Genomic DNA, 16849 nt, shown 5'->3' on the forward strand with positions numbered 1-16849 from the left:
CACATTAAAAGTAGGTTAAAACACATTAATAAAACCCAACCCCATCCCATCAGGCCAGGGCAGCTTGTTCGAAAAGGTAGGTTTTGAGATCGCGCCGGAAGGAGCGGAGGTCAGGCGCCATCCGGAGCTCGACCGGAAGATGGTTCCATAAATCCGGCGCACCCACAGAGAACGCCCTCCCCCTGGGGGCCACCAGTCGGCATTCTTTGACTGGTGGCACCCTGAGGAGGCCCTCTCTGTGGGAGCGTACTGGACGGAGGGAAGTTGACGCCGACCGCAGGTGCTCCCCAAGGTATTCCGGACCCATGCCATGTAGGGCTTTGTAGGTCATTACCAACACCTTGAATCTCACCTGGAAGACAACTGGAAGCCAATGCAGCTCACGGAGCAGAGGTGTAACATGGGAGTGTTGGGAAACTCCCAACACAACTCTCGCGGCTGCATTCTGTACCAGCTGGAGCCTCCGAGTGGTCTTCAAGGGTAGCCCCATGTAGAGAGCGTTGCAGTAGTCCAGAGGAGAGCTCACGAGCTCGTGAGTGACCGTACGTAAGGCATCCCGGTCTAGATAGGGCCGCAACTGGCGCACCAGGCGAACCTGGGCGAAGGCCCCCCTAGTCACAGCTACTATATGGTCTTTTAGAGAAAGCTGTGAATCTAGGAGGACTCCCAAGTTGCGAGCCCTATCTACGGGGGGTAATAACTCACCCCCCATAGAGAGAGATGGGATATCCTGAATATCCTGAGATGCCGGTACGCACAGCCACTCGGTCTTGTCAGGGTTGAGTCGAAGCCTGTTCCTCCCCATCCAGACCCGAACCGCCTCCAGGCAGCGGGACATCACGTCGAGGGCATCACTGGGGTGGTTTGGGGTCGAAATGAAAAGCTGGGTATCATCAGCATATTGATGATACCCAACTCCAAAACCACGAATGATCTCACCCAGCGGTTTCATGTAGATGTTGAACAGGAGAGGCGAGAGGACCGACCCCTGAGGGACTCCACAAGCGAGAGGCCTCGCGGTCGACCTTTGCCCCCCTGCCCCTATTCATGATGGGCTGCCTTTCCATCATGAATAGGCATGAAAAGCTAATGTTCCTGATACCTGTCATGTTTAACTGGTAAATGAACCTGGGGCTTTCTGCAGGCAAAGCATATGATCTATCATTGCATCTATGTAGGAACCCCTTCTTGTAATTGGTACAGCAATTACAGACCAGAGTTTTATATACACAAGTATATATTACTTTAATGCAGAATGCTTGCTGTAATACAGTGTTTGTATATAGCTTTTTACAAAGTTGGTTTTCTTTTTGAATTATCTTCAGTCAAAATGTATTCTCATGCCTGAAAATTTGACTTCATCAGGAGAAAAATGGATTCCTAGTATAGAATATTGGAATTTGAAACTGTATACTGAGCTAAATTTTCACAATTTTTCTGGGGGGGAAAGTTGGGTTTTGTAATATTATGCATCTCTATAGTAGTAAAATGTGTACCATTATGTGACATAGCTACTAATTGTAGTAGTGAAAAATTCAGTTGTAAAAATGTTTTTATTTATTGCGTGGCATTTCAGAATGCATATAGGACATTGGTATATGTTCCTGGGTTTCAGTAGTAGAATTGGATCTTTGTCAATTTTTCACAGCCCTTCGAGAAACTGAAAATGTGAAAATTCTGTGACTTTCGGAATATCTTAAGAGCCTGGGACTTCTAGTCACATTTTTTTAAGGAACTCAGTATATAATAGAAGAAAAATAATATGGTGGTAAAAAAACAATCTCTCTCTCTAGTTTTTAAGATTATGGAGGAACAGCAGTTACCCTCTGCTTTGTTAAAAGAAATGTATTACCAATATTTCAATTTAGTAAAGCTTTTGAACATGTATTTAGAGTGAGGATAGAAAGCAAGATGCAGATATAAATGCTGAATAATGCAGAATCAGGTAGGATATTGTATTAGTTTGGGAAGAATATATAAAAAATTAGCATAGTTTTTAAAAAATATTAAATGGTGATGAATTGGATAATGATGCCTCCAGTAAGATTTTGTTTAAATACAGATTCTCGGGAGTACCATAATTGATCTTTGGATAATGAAGATAAAAAAGCTATTGAATGGTTTGCATTTGAATAGGAGCATGCTCTGTCAAAGAATTAATCTCTTTTGATATTAATTTTAATGTTATGTTTGTACATTCTTAACTATCTTTCACTAGTAGTGGCTTCTATGTTCTAAAAGCTTTCTCACCTATTTTTCCCTCTTAATTTCCCCTTAAAATGAGAGCCTATAAACTCTTGAGTTTACATAAATATTTGAGCCATTTTTAAACTAAGCGATCTTATGAACTAAAACTGCTTTTGTTTGATTTTTAGAGCTTATTCATTTAGCTTACAATAGTTGAACATCGATATAAATACAGTTGAAATACAATAAATACAACACAACTTGAAACCTTGGAGTAATTAATTAAAATAGTGTAATGAGCTTTTTAAAAATGTAATATTGAATGAATAATTGGAATTGCCCTTAAATGTAGTTCTTTAAACAACTGGAGAATTATCTATAGCGTTATACCGTAATAAGGTAAAGTTGCTAGTGTAAGAAACGGGGAGCAATTAACAAGGAATAAAGAATTTTAAGTAATGCTTATCTTCTGTTGCATTTGAAAAATTCTACTTGTTGATGGATGATACTGTTTGACACTTGAGCTTCATTTAAAACTCTGCTAGACCTTTTCCTGCTCTTGCTTTCTGTCTGTTTCTTGCTATCGGCTTAAAACTCTTCCTCCTTATTTTGTAGACACTGCTCTCCTGTTCACTACTTCTTCTCTGTCTTTACGTCTCACCACTGGGCTTCTCTCAGTGTCTGTTTTCCCAACCTCCATCCCAAATTCCAGCTGTATATCTACAACCAATTGGTCAGGTAACTTTCTACCTTTTTCAGTGGTAGATTCTTTGATTGAGCATGCCTGTTCAATTTTAAATGATTAGGAGTTCTTTTAGAACTCTTTCTCCCCCTGTATAAAGTCAGGCATTCCAGCATAGATAGCTGACAATTTCTAACCAGTTAACCAGAGCAACAAAGATAATATTGGGTTCGGAGGCTAAATCACATGATGAACAGCTAAAAGAACTAGGTATGTTTAGCCTAATGAAGAGAAGGCTCCGGGGACACATGTTAGCAGTCTTCTAATATTTGAAGTGCTATCACATGTGAGAGGGCATCAATTTATTCTACCTGAGGGTAGGACAAGAAGCAATGGGTGGATGCTCGTCAGAGGAAGGTTCAACCTGGAAATAAGGAGGTATTTCTTGACAGTAATAGCTTGCCTCCAGGAGTTGTGGGTGCTATCTCACTGGAGGTTTTCAAGAAAAGATTAGACAACCGTTTGTCTAGAATATTATAAAGACTCCTCCTGTCCTAGGCAGACGGTTGCACTTGAAAACCTTCAAAGTTTCTTCCAATCTAACAGTTTTGGAAAGGATTTGGAATTTAATTTGTCTTTTAGTGTCATATTTGGTAGGAAAATCTGTTCCGAATGTTTTAACTATGTTCAGCACAAAATTATTCAACTGCATCTTTTATCTCTTTTAAATTAATTTTTAAAAATTGGCTTTGTATAAGGCCATAACAGCAGAAATTCTTATTTCCAAGAAAGAAAATTCAAATCCGTATAGGTGAGATCTTCAGAATATTTTTTGTTGTTGTTTTCAGTAATTTCATCTTCCCTGAAAGAACTTGGGAGTGTTTTCATGAGTTCGTATGATGTAAGAAATAGAGAAGAGAAGAGAGAGAAAATTGTAAGCTAACATGGAAGAAAAGGCTAGAATTACATAGATTTTGAACTTATTTCCTTTGTTCTTGATAGCTAATTGGCCATTACTTCAGTAGTTTTTGAGACTTTATAACATACATCGCTGGCATTCAGGCATTCAATTTTTAGTGAATATGGAGAATCTGAGGCACTGGTTTCATTTTTCTTTAAAAACTAGTGGTAAACTGCACCAACTACTGGAATGCTTTAAGCATTTTTCTATAAGAACTTGCAGAAATATGTCTTGTATTTGTAATGGAAATATACTGTATATTGTAGTGGCTAACCAGTAGTAAAGGTTTTTGGTTTTTATTTGTATTTGGAAAGGAGAGGAAGGAAGTTTGGGGCACTTCATAATAAATAAATGAAGAGAGTAAAGATTGGGATCACCTCTTTTTTGGGAATTATTACTATAAAATAATAAAATATAGCTCTATATTTAATAAGCTGTTTTAGGTCTCAAATCCTAAATGTGCCAAGATGAAGTGTCCATGTGCTAATAGATATCTTGTTGCTGCCTGCCCCAACTCTAAACAGACTTATTGCAATAAAAATATTACAAAGAAAAGCATCTGACATTATGTACATTGTTGGAAAGGTTGTTTTGTTTTTTGCAAGAATATTTCTGGTCCCATAGTAGACCCCATAAATTTGGTCAGTGACTTCAACCTCATAGTTTATTTCTAGAAAAATTCTTATATAGAAAAAAAGAGTTCTAAGTAGCCAAGAAAAGCATGCTTGTATTCACCTTGCTACACATAACTAGCCCCTTCATGGATTACTGCGTTGTCGTGGCGAAGGGGCTTGCGTAATACAATGAAGCTATGAGCTATGCCGTGCAGGGCCACCCAAGACGGAAAGGTCATAGCAGAGAGTTCTGACAAAACGTGATCCACTGGAGAAGGAAATGGCAAACCACTCCAGTATCTTTGCCATGAAAACCCTATGGACAGTACCAAAAGGCAAAACAATATGACGCTGGAAGATGAGCCCCTCAGGTCGGAAGGCGTCCAATATGCTACTGGGGAAGAGCAGAGGGCTAGTACTAGTAGTGCCAGAAAGAATGAAGCGACTGGGCCAAAGCCGAAAGGACGCTCAGCTGTGGATGTGTCTGGTGCTGAAAGGAAAGTCCTGGAATGTAAGATCCATGAATCAAGGAAAGCTGGATGTGGTCAAACAAGAGATGACAAGACTGAACATCGACATCTTAGCTATCAGCGAACTAAAATGGACAGGAATGGGTGAATTTAATTCAGATGACCATCAGGTATACTACTGTGGGCAAGAATCCCTCAGAAGAAATGGAGTAGCCTTCATAGTCAATAAAAGAGTAGGAAAAGCAATACTGGGATACAATCCTCAAAATGACAGAATGATCTCAGTTCAAATCCAAGGCAAACCATTTAATATCACAGTAGTCCAAGTCTATGCCCCAACCACCAGTGCTGAAGAGGATGAAATTGACCAGTTCTATGAAGCCCTACAGCACCTTATAGAACTAACACCAAAAAATGATGTTCTTATCATCATGGGGGAATGCTAAACTAGGAAACCAAAAGATAACTGGAATAACAGGCACGTTTGGCCTTGGAGTACAAAATGAAGCAGGGCACAGGCTGATAGAATTCTGTCAAGAGAATACGATGGTCATAGCAAACACTCTTTTCCAACAACCCAAGAGACGGCTCTACACATGGACATCACCAGTCAGTCAATACAGAAATCAGATTGACTATGTGCTCTGCAGCCAAAGATGGAGAAGCTCTATACAGTCAGTAAAAACAAGACCAGGAGCTGACTGTGGCTCAGACCAGGAGCTTCTTGTTGCAAAGTTTAGGCTTAAACTGAAGAAAGTAGGGAAAAGCACTAGGCCACTCAGGTATGAATTAAATCATATCCCTGTTGAATATACAGTAGAGGTGACAAATAGATTTAAGGAATTAGATCTGATAGACAGAGTGTGTGAAGAACTATGGACAGAGGTTCGCAACATTGTACAAGAGGTAGCAACCAAAACCATCCCAAAGAAAAAGAAATGCAAGAAAGCAAAATGGCTTTCTGAGGAAGCTTTGCAAATAGCTGAGGAAAGGAGGGAAGCGAAAGGCAAGGAAGAAAAAGAAAGATACGCCCAATTGAATGCAGAATTCCAGAGAATAGCTAGAAGAGATAAGAATGCCTTCTTAAATGAACAGTGCAAAGAAATAGAAGAAAACAATAGAATAGGGAGGACCAGAGATCTTTTCAAGAAAATTGGAGTGATGAAGGGAATGTTTAATGGAAAAATGGGCATGATAAAGGACCAAAATGGCAGGGACCTAACAGAGGCAGAAGAGATTAAGAAGAGGTGGCAAAATTACACAGAGGAACTATACAAGAATGAGCTTAACCTCCCTGATAACCACGATGAGGTGGTCATTGACCTCGAGCCAGACATCCTAGAATGTGAAGTGAAGTGGGCCTTAGAAAAGCTGAGCAACAACAAAGCTAGTGGAGGTGACAGTATTCCAGCTGAGCTATTCAAAATCTTAAAAGACAATGCAGTAAAAGTGCTACACTCAATTTGCCAGCAAATTTGGAGAACTCAACAGTAGCCACAGGATTGGAAAAGATCAGTTTACATTCCAATTCCAAAGAAAGGCAGTGCCAAAGAATGTTCAAACTATCACACCATTGCACTCATTTCTCATGCTAGTAAAGTCATGCTTAAAATCCTACAAGCTAGACTCCAGCAGTATGTGGATCGAGAACTACCAGAAGTACAGGCAGGATTTCGAAGAGGCAGAGGAACTAGAGATCAAATTGCCAACATACGCTGGATCATGGAGAAAGCTTGGGAGTTCCAGAAAAACATCTACTTCTGTTTCATTGACTATGCTAAAGCCTTTGATTGTGTGGATCATAACAAACTGTGGCAAGTTCTTAAAGAGATGGGAGTGCCAGACCATCTTATTTGTCTCTTGAGAAACCTATATGTAGGCCAAGAAGCAACAGTGAGAACTGGACACGGAACCACTGATTGGTTCAAAATTGGGAAAGGAGTCCGGCAAGGCTGTATACTGTCGCCCTGCCTATTTAACTTATATGCAGAGCACATCATGAGAAAGGCAGGGCTAGATGAATCAAAAGTTGGAATTAAGATTGCCGGAAGAAATATCAACAACCTAAGATATGCAGATGATACCACTCTAATGGCAGAAAGTGAAGAAGAACTAAAGAACCTCTTGTTGCGGGTGAAGAAGGAGAGTGCAAAACTTGGTTTGAAACTTAACATTAAGAAAACCAAGATCATGGCATCCGGCCCTCTCAATTCCTGGCAAATAGATGGGGAAGAAATGGAGGTAGTGACAGATTTTATTTTCCTGGGCTCCAAGATCACTGCAGATGGGGACTGTAGCCAAGAAATTAAAAGACGCTTGCTCCTTGGGAGGAAAGCCATGGCAAATCTAGACAGCACAGTAAAAAGCAGAGATATCACCCTGTCAACAAAAGTGTGTATAGTCAAGGCTATGGTCTTCCCAGTTGCAATGTATGGCAGTGAAAGTTGGAGCATAAGAAAGGCTGAGAGCCAAAGAATTGAGGCCTTTGAACTCTGGTGCTGGAGAAGACTCCTTCGAGTCCCTTGGACTGCAAGGCGATCCAACCGGTCAGTCCTAGAGGAGATCAACCCTGACTTCTCTTTAGAAGGCCAGATCCTGAAGCTAAAACTCAAATACTTTGGCCACCTAATGAGAAGGAAGGACTCACTGGAGAAGAGCCTAATGCAGGGAAAGATTGAGGGCAATAGAAGAAGGGGACGACAGAGAATGAGGTGGCTGGATGGAGTCACTGAAGCAGTAGGCGTGAGCTTAAATGGACTCCAGAAGATGGTAGAGGACAGGAAGGCCTGGAGGAACGTTGTCCATAGGGTCGCGATGGGTCGGACACGACTTCGCAGCTAACAACAACAACACATAACTAGATGAAGTCTTAAATCAGTATCATCAGACAAAATTGGCAAAGAATTGTATCTCTTTGAAAAAGTGTGTGTGTGTGTGTATTAGAATGTTTGCATGTGAAAATTATCACATATAAAACATACTTGTCTCTGTCTTGTCTATGTTATCTGTGTACTTGAAGCTTTAGAGTTGGAAATATTGGCTTCCAGTTATCTGATCACACTGAAGCATCCAAATCTAGCCAGCAAAATAGCAGAAGTGTACACTTACATTTTGTAGTATAATTTGACACTAAATTGTATCCTCAATTGTCTGTTGTCTTTCACTGGTTGTAAGTTATGTGAGTTTTTAAAAAGCATTGGAGATGAGGTTGATTTCAGATTGTGCTATGGTTCATTAGAATATTTCAGTATTTATTAGTCTCAAACCAGTCCCTTCAATTATGAGAGCTCCTGATGGAGAGCTTTCTGTTTTAGGCAGAAACCCTGGTGTTTAGAATCAGCGTGTGAATAGTGTTTTACACATAGCCCTCAAATTACAACCAGTCACCTAGCAACTGACTGAAGTTAAAATGGACCACGCAGAAGGTACTTAAGATCTGGTTCCAGAATCCCAACAGCCCCCATACCACAGCCATATGAATACATTTCAGGCAGCCAGCAACCAGCCTGTAATTTTGACTGTAGCATCCTGTGTGATGGTGATGTGCGATATTTTTGCTAAATTTGGCATTTATTTCCAGTTTTCATCAAAAACACTTCATAGCAAACAATGGGCTTGCTCAATGAGCACAGCATTCACTTTACAACTGAAAAAGGATATAAAATGAATCCAGTCATATGATGATCTGTTTTACAACCATCACAGCTTATGACCATAATGGGCAGCTTGTTAGATATACTAAATAAGGTAGCAGATAGTGACTTTAACAGGGAGAACAAGGCCTAGTACACTCGACTATATCTTAATCTCATATAACCTGATTATACTGGTAGTTTCATTTAAAGTTGGATATAGATGGATAGTGACCATACATCGCTTTTACTTCATAAGGGTCTTAGCCCCCAACTGACTTCTTTGGACAGTCCTTTGAAGGTTAAGGATAATGATGTAGGGTTAGTCAACCCTAGGATCAGGTGATCCAGAAAGTTTGTTAGAAAATCTCAGTATTCATTAGTTTACACGTATGTATTTAAATTCATTTAATTCTCATTTTGCAATCTCTGTTGGTTACAGTTATCAGAGACCATAGCATTCCATAATGTGCCTTTCTCTGATGGCAAGTTATAGGATACTGTTTCAAGTTAATTAAAATTCCAAAGGGAGATAGTTTTGGATTTTTTTTCACTTCACTCTTAAAAGACTATTTATTTATTATAAATGTGTTGTATTCATTTGTAATATATTAACTTACTATGTTTTGCCAGTAGGTTTTGATTATATAGTCATTAACTTGCATTTTTAATAACTTGCTCATAATTTACTATTTTAGAATAATTATTTTATTGCTTAAGTCACATGGAACAGTGGAAGGCATTGTATTGCAGTTGGTGGATGAAAATCAGTTCAGTACAGCTTAGGAGAAGGAAAACCACTATAAAGGGTTTAATGGAGATGGTACCTAGAAAGAGAGCCTGACATGCAGTTTATAATTTACAGTTTTTAATGAGAAGTATGTCCTGATTTTTACAGTGGTTTAAAAAGCATTCAGTCTTGAGGATGAATAACTCTCCATGGCTAAATGATAACCCCCGAAGCTTTCTTTCTAAATTGACCTAGAACTATTTTTCAGAATTCTGCTCTTCTTAATGCTGCTATCTGTTGATGCTGCTTAAATGTTAGTCTAAATAGAACAAAAATCTTTTTTTTCTTGAAGAGGAGAGGCAGTTTAAGAACTTTGTTTACGGTTATAGCGTGTGTGTGTTACTTCAGAGTTGAGGTTTTTAACAAAAAAATTCAGGTTCACATTCACAGCACGAGTAAAATACGAGTAAATACTTTTACCGAATAGGATAATGGAAGTTCAAATATTTATATCTCGGGACAATAGTGAACAGTTTCCCCTGTTTCTTCATCAGGTTCTTGACCAAGCGAGAGCAAAAACTGATGCAGCGGCGTCAGCACGCAGAGGAGCTGCTGCAGTGGAAGCAACGTTTAGATGCAGAAGAAGCAGAGATACGTCAGATAGAAAAACAAGCGCTAGCTGCTTGGGAAAAAGAGCTGCATAAAACCAAAGCAAATAAAAAAACAGGTGATCAGAAATCTGATCAAAAAGGTAGAAACTATGACACTTACCTTGTTGGGGCTCTAATTAAAACTTGGCAAACTTTTTCTTTAAAGGGCCAGATTCCCTTCCCCTACCTCTGCCTTCATGGGCAGAGCAGCCATTGGATAGCATGGTCCAATGATAGGCTGCTGCCACTGCCTGGGACACTCCATCTCCGTTCCCAGCCCTCATCATGGGAGTTCAGCTGAGACTTAGTTCCAGCAATCTGCTACCCATCTGTCCGTCTGTTCTTAGCCTGTGGGCTGTACAAAAAGAAATTGCAGACCAGATTTGGCCCTCAGACCATGGTTTTTTGACCCTTGCTCTAAATCTTGCTATTATAAATGTGCTGATCATGTGGAAAGGCTTTGGCTTATCCAAGTTATTTTGTTCAACAAAAGTCCAAGTGCAAGGTTAGATTACATTTCAGAAAATGGCTTTCATGTATTCAGAACCTGATTATGTCCAAAAGCTGCATTCAAACATACGTATTCCAAATTTTTAACTGAATGGTTTTGGCTTAGTAAAATCTTTTTCTTCTTTTTTAACATCTCAGCTGGTAGATGATCTTTTGGAATGATTAATGTCCAGTTGTTTGGAGATATTTTTAAATCCTTATCTAATCTCATGGGCTTCTGTAACCTTTCTGTCAGAATCCATTTATATCATATTCATAAATGTATGTTTAAAACATTATTCCATGGATCCTGCCATCTCCTGAGGAGTAGGGAACGGATGTGTATTGAGCCTGTATTAGGCATTTCAAAGGAAAAGAGAAGCCTTTTGAACTGGGGAAATAAAAGGGGGGTTAGGGTAGGAGCATCTGGCTTGTGTCACAGAAGAAAGCAATAAACATAAAAGGTCCTAATTTCCTTTTTCCCGAGAGGGATGATACGAGGTAAATGGTGGGGGTCTGACCAAATGGGGTTAAGGGGGGGTTGAACCGGGAACTCTTTATAAGGGTTTAGTTTGTAGTACAATATTAAGTCCTGTCTTGTATTCCTACAACCAAGTATGTCACAGTAAAGATTTCTTTTGGCCTAAGATTTGGCTCCAAGAGTTTTGTCTTCCTAAGATGTGGTTTGGGGTGCGTCCTGACACTTTCTGAAGTCTTTTTGAAGCTCTTTTAGAGCTCTTTCAGTCTAAACACAAGCTTCAGCGAAATAACAGCAAATCAAACTAAATATCTGGGGTTTAAATGAGACAGATTCTTCCCAATTCTTCTGTAACAATGTTCTAATTATTTGCACATCTCTAATTTAGGTATTTGAAATAGTGATAAATGTAGGGGTATATCATTTTTTTCCAGATGTGAAATTTCCTTTAATGTTTGTTTATAGTATGGACTACAAATGTAAACAGTGGATTATATTTGTTATATCCCCTTTATCAGTATTGTGGAAATTATTAAATACTGTATTTTGGACCTCCGGTTTGCCATCACAGGATCATGGATGCTGGAAGACGATCTCCATCTTTCGTGTCCAATTTCGTCCTGCTGGGGGACCTGGAAAGGGTCGAAAATTGCCCTGTAGGGGGGGAAAAGCAAGGAGGGGACCCCTGTTTGATCATGGAAGGGTGATGGCCCTTCCATTTGATCCAGGGAAGCCCTCCAGCGGGGAAAAGACTGGCCATAGCAATGTGGCTTGTCACTAAGCTGCTGACAGCCGAAGTCAAAATCACCACCAAGCACTTTTAAAGCAACATGGATGAAACTGGGTGAGATCTGATCTTCTCTTTAAGACTTTAAGTATTTTTTCCTGTAAAAGCTGCACAAAGTATTTTTCCCCCTGTAAGGAGAGAGGGAAGGGAGTTTCTGCCCCACCCTCTAAGAAAAGCGGCGACTACTCACCCAGGGGAAACAGAGCAACTATAAGAACAATTTTAATCTAATTGGATGTATATGCTTTTGAAACTTGGCGACTAAAAGTGTTCCTATTCTTACTGGAGATGTTTGTTTTTATCTAAAAAAAGAAATAAGACTTGAAAAACTATCATAAAAATTTTGGACTTAAAAAGCTTTAAACAGCATTGGTGACATCTTGTGGCAAAGTATGGCATTACAACTTGTTATTGTTTAAAAGAGACTTGGCTTGAAACCCAGACTCCAGAAAAAACTTCTTTGACCTTGAGAACTATCACCTGTGAAAAACTCAGCTACAAAGAAGGAACTTCTAGGCAGCATATCTGGCCTGTTTAAACTATGAATGTAAATTTTTATTGACTTTCAGAGGTATATGTGGGGACTTGCTTTCCTATTTTTTTACATGAGAATCATAAGTTATTATACGGGATGATGGAATACCTTGGACTATATACTCTTACTTGACAAACAATTTCTACTATAAAGACCACCTATAACATGTGAAATAGATGTCCCATACTTAGCTATAAAAAACAAAAAAAACTATTTTTAACGTTTGATTCTAAAGTCTTCATACTATCAAGAGAATATGGGTCCTTTCCATGTTGAAATCAATACACAAAACAATTATTTCAGCTTGTGACAAAATAAGATGCAACATAAAGGAACAAGATGCCAGCTTAAATATACAAACCCAGATTTTGACTACAACCAAAGAACTAACAATGCAGAAAATAACAGGAGAATTGCAACAACTAAACACTAAGACAGAGGACTCAATTGACCAACAGATCCAGACAACGGAAAAATCAGAACAGGGAATGACAATACTGAAAATGGAAAAGACTTTTTATAAAAATCAGAAGAAATTTGAGAGAAAAGAAGAACAGATTGAAGGGAAGATAAACCTATCAGGACAATTGTGGGAAATAGGGAGTAATAGGGAGGCGATCTAATAAATTCAAATGGGCTAGTTCAGGGGTAGACAACCTTAGCTACCAAGGCCAAGGTTGCCTATCCCTGGGCTAGTTATTCCAAAAAACCTGCAACCAAATGGTCTTTCTTATTCCAAATAATATATTTGATAACTCAAAAGAACTGACATGGAAGTTTAGTTGGCAAAGGAAGAAAGGCAGAATAAGGCAGAAGAAAATAAGGGTTTTGATTTATTAGAGGGGATTTCATATTACTAATTAGAGGATTAAATATGGTGGGAAATAGATATTTTTTAGAAAATAAAGTTACATTATAATTGAATAATAAGGGAAATTTTGGTTACCTAATATAAAATATTTGGAAAGCAGTTGAAAATAAGAATTCTGCTTGCCCATCATGCGATAATAAATATTACCAGAAAAAGAGAGGGAGTATTTGAGCTTTTAAAAATTAGACATAAATGAAAAAATTATGTATATTACTGATTTATTGGTTAACCCAGACAGTACATATAATGGTTTTGATTTATTAGGGGAGATACTGTATTATTAATTAGATTGTTTAATATGGTGGAAATAGATGGCTTTTAGAAAACAGAAGACTATATTTAAATAGATAAGATGTGTACTTAGAATATTAGATTTTGTTATGAAAAGGGAAAAAGGAAGAAGTTGAGATAAGAGAAACTTTGGTTACCTAAAGCATGGAAATTATAAATACCAAATGTTAATTTGAATATTGATTAGAAATTAAAGCTTGGGAAAAAAGCAATAACAGGACATTGATTGTATTTAAGGATTGAATGCAAACACAATATATGTATAAGCTAAAAATTATAAATATAACAAAGATGTTTTTACTTAGTTAATAATAACTGTATTTGCCTAATATGAGATAATACTTAATTGTAATTAGAAAACTAATAAAATATTATAAAAAAAATACTGTATGTTGAAATAAGTTTAAAAAGCCAAAAACTTCAGTGGGGTGTATTTAATTTTAAATATGACTGTAAGCATGAATCAAAATATTTTTAAAAGCCTGTCAGTGAAGTACTGAGAATTGAGGAATTGATCCTTTTCCATTTTTTTTCTCTCAGAGACAGCCAGTGAAGAAGACTCTTCAATGCCACCTTGTTCTCGTCTAAATAGCGAAAGCTCTGTCCCAGAAGAATTGAGCAATCTAGTTGTTAAGTCTGCTCCATCAAAGGTTTCTGAGATTCAAGGTGAGCCTGGAAGCCTAGATCACACACTAACTGAAGAAATAGTTTATACACAAGAACTGGAATCTGCTGTTTCTCCTGGAAAACCGGTAAGTGAATTTGAGGATCCATTTGCCATTCTTTGAAAGTAAATTGAAGGCTTAATTTAAATATGTTAACATTACTAATAAGTCAGATAAAATATCCAGTGTGTATTTATTGTAATACAACATGTTAATTTTGTTAAAAATGTAAAAAAAATACTATTAAAAGGTGGAAGAGATGCACTCCCAGTTCACACTTTTTATAGTTTACTTCTCAGCTTCATTGAATGGGGGCTAAACTGTAGTTTTCTCTGTTCAATTGTTTATTAGGAAAGGTCCTAATCTCCGAATACCATGGTGACATAATCTGGGTTATTTAAAGACTGGATGGATAAAGGAGATGAAGTGATTTTTTTTAATGCAATACTAAACCTGACTATGGAACTAACACCAAAAAATGATGTCCTTATCATCATGGGGGATTGGAATGCTAAAGTAGGAAGCCAAAAGATAACTGGAATAACAGGCACGTTTGGCCTTGGAGTACAAAATGAACCAGGGCACAGGCTGATAGACTTTTGTCAAGAACATACGATGGTCATAGCAAACACTCTTTTCCAACAACCCAAGAGACGGATCTACATATGGACATCACCAGACGGTCAACACAGAAATCAGATTGACTATGTGCTCTGCAGCCAAAGATGGAGAAGCTCTATACAGTCAGTAAAAACAAGACCAGGAGCTGACTGTGGCTCAGACCAGGAGCTTCTTGTTGCAAAGTTTAGGCTTAAACTGAAGAAAGTAGGGAAAAGCACTAGGCCACTCAGGTATGAATTAAATCATATCCCTGTTGAATATACAGTAGAGGTGACAAATAGATTTAAGGAATTAGATCTGATAGACAGAGTGCGTGAAGAACTATGGACAGAGATTCGCAACATTGTACAAGAAGTAGCAACTAAAACCATTCCAAAGAAAAAGAAATGCAAGAAAGCAAAATGGCTGTCTGAGGAAGCTTTGCAAATAGCTGAGGAAAGGAGGGAAGCGAAAGGCAAGGGAGAAAAAGAAAGATACGCCCAATTGAATGCATAATTGCAGAGAATAGCTAGAAGAGTTAAGAATGCTTTCTTAAATGAACAGTGCAAAGAAATAGAAGAAAACAATAGAATAGGGAGGACCAGAGATCTCTTCAAGAAAATTGGAGAGATAAAGGGAATGTTTCATGCAAAAATGGGCATGATAAAGGACCCAAATGGCAGGGACCTAACAGAGGCAGAAGAGATTAAGAAGAGGTGGCAAAATTACACAGAAGAACTATACAAGAATGAACTTAATGTCCCTGATAACCACGATGAGGTGGTCATTGACCTTGAGCCAGACATCCTAGAATGTGAAGTAAAGTGGGCCTTAGAAAAACTGAGCAACAACAAAGCTAGTGGAGGTGACAGTATTCCAGCTGAGCTATTCAAAATCTTAAAAGACGATGCAGTAAAAGAAAGGGAGTGCCAAAGAATGTTCAAACTATCGCACCATTGCACTCATTTCACATGCTAGTAAAGTTATGTTTAAAATCCTACAAGATAGACTCCAGCAGTATGTGGATTGAGAACTACCAGAAGTACAGGCAGGATTTCAAAGAGGCAGAGGAACTAGAGATCAAATTGCCAACATACGCTGGATCATGGAGAAAGCTAGGGAGTTCCAGGAAAGCATCTACTTTTGCTTCATTGACTATGCTAAAGCCTTTGATTGTGTGGATCACAACAAACTGTGGCAAGTTCTTAAAGAGATAGGAGTACCAGACCATCTTATTTGTCTCTTGAGAAACCTATATGCGGGTCAACAGTGAGAACTGGACACGGAACCACTGATTGGTTCAAAATTGGGAAAGGAGTCTGGCAAGGCTGTATACTGTCGCTCTGCCTATTTAACTTATATGCATAGCACATCATGAGAAAGGCAGGGCTAGATGAATCAAAAGTTGGAATTAAGATTGCCGGGAGAAATATCAACAACCTAAGATATGCAGATGATACCACTCTAATGGCAGAAAGTGAAGAAGAACTAAAGAGCCTCTTGTTGCGGGTAAAGAAGGAAAGTGCAAAAGTTGGGTTGAAACTTAACATTAAGAAAACCAAGATCATGGCATCTGGCCCTCTCAATTCCTGGAAAATAGATGGGGAAGAAATGGAGGTATTTTATTTTCCTGGGCTCCAAGATCACCACAGATGGGGACTGTAGCCAAGAAATTAAAAGACGCTTCCTCCTGGGGAGGAAAGCAATGGCAAATCTAGACAGCACACTAAAAAGCAGAGACATCACCCTGCCAACAAAAGTCTGTATAGTCAAGGCTATGGTCTTCCCAGTTGCAATGTATGGCAGTGAAAGTTGGAGCATAAGAAAGGCTGAGCGCCAAAGAATTGAGGCCTTTGAACTATGGTGCTGGAGAAGACTCCTGCGAGTCCCCTGGACTGCAAGGCGATCAAATTGGTCAGTCCTAGAGGAGATCAATCCTGACTTCTCTTTAGAAGGCCAGATCCTGAAGCTGAAACTCAAATATTTTGGCCACTTAATGAGAAGGAAGGACTCACTGGAGAAGAGCCTAATGCTGGGAAAGATTGAGGGCAATAGAAGAAGGGGACGACAGAGAATGAGGTGGCTGGATGGAATCACTGAAGTAGTAGGCGTGAGCTTAAATGGACTCCAGAAGATGGTAGAGGACAGGAAAGCCTGGAGGAACGTTGTCCATAGGGTCGTGATGGGTCGGACACAACTTCACAGCT

At 38.8% G+C, this 16849-nt stretch overlaps 1 protein-coding gene across 1 annotated transcript in view; it reads left to right on the forward strand.

Annotated features, from left to right (window-relative positions):
* Positions 1–16849, forward strand: part of LOC308666633 (centrosome-associated protein 350-like) — a 92874-nt gene that overhangs the window by 63581 nt on the left and 12444 nt on the right. The window contains exons 21-23 of the mRNA XM_081325526.1: positions 2803–2925; positions 9831–10027; positions 13918–14129. Of these exons, the coding sequence (XP_081181652.1) occupies positions 2803–2925; positions 9831–10027; positions 13918–14129 (532 nt within the window). The remainder of the gene's footprint in view (positions 1–2802; positions 2926–9830; positions 10028–13917; positions 14130–16849) is intronic.

The sequence above is a fragment of the Vipera berus genome (assembly GCF_964194415.1).
Source record: "Vipera berus genome assembly, chromosome: 3".
NCBI lineage: Eukaryota > Metazoa > Chordata > Lepidosauria > Squamata > Viperidae > Vipera > Vipera berus.